The following is a 3,994-nucleotide window of genomic DNA, read 5'->3' as shown; positions in this document are numbered from 1 at the left end:
TAGAATCATGAAAGGTAGCACATTGCATTAAAATAACAAGAAATCATGTAGATTCATCATTTTTAACTTTCAAATCTTTGGGTGCGTCATTTTGTTCTTTAACATGAACAAATGTTTCATCACAAAACCTCACATAGCCATTTCGAAAATATTCTTCATCATTATCATACCAACTGCAGATATCAAAATATGGGAAGAAAACCCCTGCTTCATTGAAGACAGACTGAGGAGAATCTGTGGACAATAAGAATAATAAATTCCACTAAAAGAACAAATAAAGTTGAGCATTTTAAGCACCAGTATTTCCTAGTGTGATACACATACCCCGAGAGGTACAAGAAAAGTTTGATGAGAATATGTATTTCATCAGGCTAAAACTGTACCTGATGCAATGAATAGTTAATTTTTTTCCGATAAAAAACATAGAAAAATAAAAAAAAACAACTTTGCTACTTGTTAGTATTGAGTGTGTGTGGTCTTCTATAATATGCCCATATTTAACTGTATGTAAGCATTTATATCAAAACATAAAACCATTTAATATCCTTTCTTTCACTTTGTAATATTTCTTGTAAATATCCATTCAGAGGACTTAATTTACCTTTTGGGGAGGGAAATTTAGTAACCCCTGTCAAACAGGTACATGCTGCTACAGGGTTTAAATCCTATATTTTCAGACCACGACATTTCAAAATTGTAGATTGGGTGAAGAGTGTCCATTATGAAAGGTTTCACAGTATACCTTAATATTTTTGACAAGTGTCATTCAGTGTTAAGAAAATTATTAAAGTGGTACACAGATACCGAATGTTTGGGAAACAATGTTGTAGATCATATGAGAAGTTGGTAGGAAGACATTGATTGAATACAAGTTGGTTGAAGGGAGGGAATCCAATCAGGAAAGAGAATACAAACTATCTGAAAACTTTTTTTTTTACTAGTATTAGAATCTTCTATTTATGTAGTTACCCTGAAGAAAGCTTACAATTTTGATCGAAACATTGGCTCAAATAAAACAATACTTTTTTCTCATAATTTATGTTCTCTTCACTCACCACACCTCTCCCCTCTCCTCCTAACTAACTTTTTATAAGAATAAATATACTTTAATATTAAATTATGTATCAACACTTGAAGCTGGGAGATCAGAAACACACTTAGTTAAGATTAGATGGAAAATGACCTACTGGTAAGAAAAAGATCTTACCCTAGCTTCAAATGTGTGAAAATAAGATTTGACAAAATCTATTCATTCCACTATACACATAAGTCAAAATTCCACTTATTGCTAGAACGATTTCTCTCCATATCTAGTAAAATGTGGACCTAGTATGTTTTTGATTTCGATTTTAAAGAGTTATTTATAATTTTAATTTGTCCATGATTAACCAATTTTATTTTTTTAATAATACAGAAATCTCCACAACTACTAAGGTCATCACATTACATTGTAGTAAGTTCTATAGCTTTATGACCAACATAATATTCTCATAAAATTTATTAATGGAAATGGAAAAAAAGAACAAATCAAAATATACTTTAAATTATTTCCTGAATGACAGAGAGTTATGTACTGGTAATAAGAACTTAGTATTAAAATAATTACTAAGAGAATATTAATTGTGTGAGAAAAAAATCAAAACTCATTAAATATTGACCGGTTTCAATGGTCAAATTGATTTGAGATCTTTAGAAATATACTTATTACGATGTTTAATCGACATGGTACTTCACTTTATACAGTAAGTATATCCTCTGCTGCACATGCTTCACTGCCACACTATGGTTCCTCTATTCTTATTAGGTTAGTTAAACCCTGGCCCATTTTTCGGAGAAGAGTCATATCAGAGAGACCAAATACAATCCTTTTGAAGAAAGAGTGGAGTTACTCAAATCAGAATAAACTTACTACAAATTTTCCAAAGGTAGAGAGTCAACTAGTTCAACTATTGGCACCTGATCGCTCTTGACGCCTCAAGTTGAACATACACTATATGTAAATAGTGTGTTAATTGAACATTTCCACTTGTTCTGTAGAGCTAGATTGAATGGAACACAATGCTTCCTTATGTATAGATATAGAAAAATGTGGTAAGTAGAAATAAAAACAAAAAATATGATTATTTTAAGATGACAATACAGATAAGAGAACCTTTGTGAGGTTTGAATTTAAAGCACCCTATCACCTTCTTAGTGAGGTTTAGATTTCAAGAGCTCTACCACGTTCTTTGTGAAACCGCACCAAGTTATACCATATGGCATAATTTAGGTATCATAAGTTTTCTCTTTCCTGTTTGTATGTAAAACGGAATTCATTTACCCTAGTTTGCCTAAAGAATATTTCACTGACATCCCTCAACGAAAAGTTTGAATGACAACTAAGAACAAAATTAATGAAGCCAGTTATACCTTATATATATATCTCACAACTATTTGGAACTGCAGTACTAATACAGTAGTGTCATGCCTGATAGCAAATGGGTGTATCCTTACACACATTGTTCATGTGAGGCTCATTAATCACAAACTTAACAGATAAAAACATTAAGGAAAAGCAATCTCACAGGTATCTTGTACAACTATTTTCAGTTTTTTCAGAAGTTTTAACAATTACAAGGCCATCTTAATAAAGACAGGGCTGCAACAAATGTGGGACTAATTATATAAAAAGTTAAACAGAAATTTAAAGATCTTACATGAGCAGCAAAGAAAATGATACTAGTCCCAAAAGTACAAATTTTATACGGCGGGTGGACATGTAATCACAATGAGAAATAGTTGACGATCATTTTTGGTTGCAACATAACATCATAAAGTTGTTTGGGCCCCAATCTACACAGAAAGAGATCCACATTTATGTTCTAATTTAAGCATTAATAATAATACTTTAGGTTACAAACCACAACAACAGACCATTTGTTGGAGTAGTGCTTGGGAATCGTTATCAAGAATATAGACATCGATAGAGGAGCAATATCTTTCGTCATGTCTTGTTCTGATTATAAACCACATCATAATTACTGATTTTATATATAACCTGACAGAAGTGAAATTATAAAAATAATAATATTCTGTTGAACTGAAATGTTTGCTTAGTAGCTATTGTTTTCCTTGAGGAAACCCCCAATAAAAACAATGCTCCCATTTACAGTTTAATAGATAAAACAAGAACTGAATGTTTAATAAAATAACTATATCTTTTATCACTCTGTTTTAAAATGAATGATAATGATTCAATAGAAAAAATGTCTCTAAATCAAGCAATTTTTACTAAGTCTTAAAATTCTCCATATATAAATTGAAAAATAGTTAATCTAAGCTTACCAGATCCATGAGTTGCATTTCGAGTATTTGAAAGCCCATATAACCCTCGGAGTGATGTGGGTTGAGTATATTGAGCATCTAGTGCCCGAGTTGGTCCCATAAGTCCTCTCCATGTACGAATGCCATCTTCACGGGCTAAAATAAAGGCCTCGATTGGGCCACTTAAATGGGGAATCAAAAATAATCAAACAATATAGATATGTAATAACAATATAGAAATGTAACTTTAAAATAAGCTGAATAACCCTTGTATTACCTAGTCATCATTTCAACCAATCTTTTATAAAATGGTTTTCCTTTATGTTCTGCATACATTCTACTAGCATGATCAAGATGCATGGCACAACGACAACGTTTCACAATGTAAAATTTATTTTTAATAATTTTTCGTTCGATTGCCTGAAGTAAAAGTTGCTGTTAGTATACTTAGGATATAGAATAAGTGAATTTCTTTTGTCAGTCACTTTAAACAAATCTAAATAACCCACTTTGACAGCATGAGGAACTTTCGCTGCATGAGGCTTAATCAATGCTAGCGTCAATTCTAAAGTGAAGGGAGGAAAATATTTCATATTGGGGAGTCTCACTACATTTTAATGATTAAAAAATAATTTAAATCAGTCAATTGGAAAATTATCATTATCACCACATGTATACAACACGTGACTTT

At 31.4% G+C, this 3,994-nt stretch overlaps 1 protein-coding gene across 2 annotated transcripts; it reads right to left on the bottom strand.

Annotated features, from left to right (window-relative positions):
* Nucleotides 1-3,994, bottom strand: nmdyn-D6 (nucleoside diphosphate kinase 6). 2 transcript variants are annotated; one of them, XR_010843900.1, is made up of 6 exons: nucleotides 3,813-3,994; nucleotides 3,581-3,723; nucleotides 3,325-3,485; nucleotides 2,914-2,995; nucleotides 2,697-2,832; nucleotides 1-234 (listed from the first exon to the last, which is right to left on the bottom strand). XR_010843900.1 is itself a non-coding variant. In XM_014424483.2 (4 exons), the coding sequence occupies exons 1-4, from the start codon at nucleotides 3,894-3,896 to the stop codon at nucleotides 44-46; spliced, it is 579 nt and encodes a 192-aa protein (XP_014279969.1). In that variant the 5' UTR covers nucleotides 3,897-3,991; the 3' UTR covers nucleotides 1-43. The 2 variants fall into 2 exon arrangements, 1 of the variants encoding a protein (XP_014279969.1); XM_014424483.2 differs by lacking the exons at nucleotides 2,697-2,832; nucleotides 2,914-2,995 and having other exon boundaries at nucleotides 3,813-3,991.

Source organism: Halyomorpha halys, unplaced genomic scaffold (assembly GCF_000696795.3).
Source record: "Halyomorpha halys isolate HHAL.00 unplaced genomic scaffold, Hhal_1.1 Scaffold472.1, whole genome shotgun sequence".
In the NCBI taxonomy this organism is placed as follows: Eukaryota; Metazoa; Arthropoda; class Insecta; order Hemiptera; family Pentatomidae; genus Halyomorpha; species Halyomorpha halys.
Note: the sequence above shows the minus strand (reverse complement) of the source record. Positions and strands in the feature narration are given on the sequence as shown.

Coding starts and splice junctions, on each gene's coding strand:
- nmdyn-D6 (XM_014424483.2), bottom strand. CDS start 3,896: ATGAAATATTTTCCTCCCTTCACTTTAGAATTGACGCTAGCATTGATT. Junction 3,724..3,812: donor AAGTTCCTCATGCTGTCAAA/GTGGGTTATTTA, acceptor CTTTTACTTCAG/GCAATCGAACGAAAAATTAT. Junction 3,486..3,580: donor TTGGTTGAAATGATGACTAG/GTAATACAAGGG, acceptor TCCCCATTTAAG/TGGCCCAATCGAGGCCTTTA.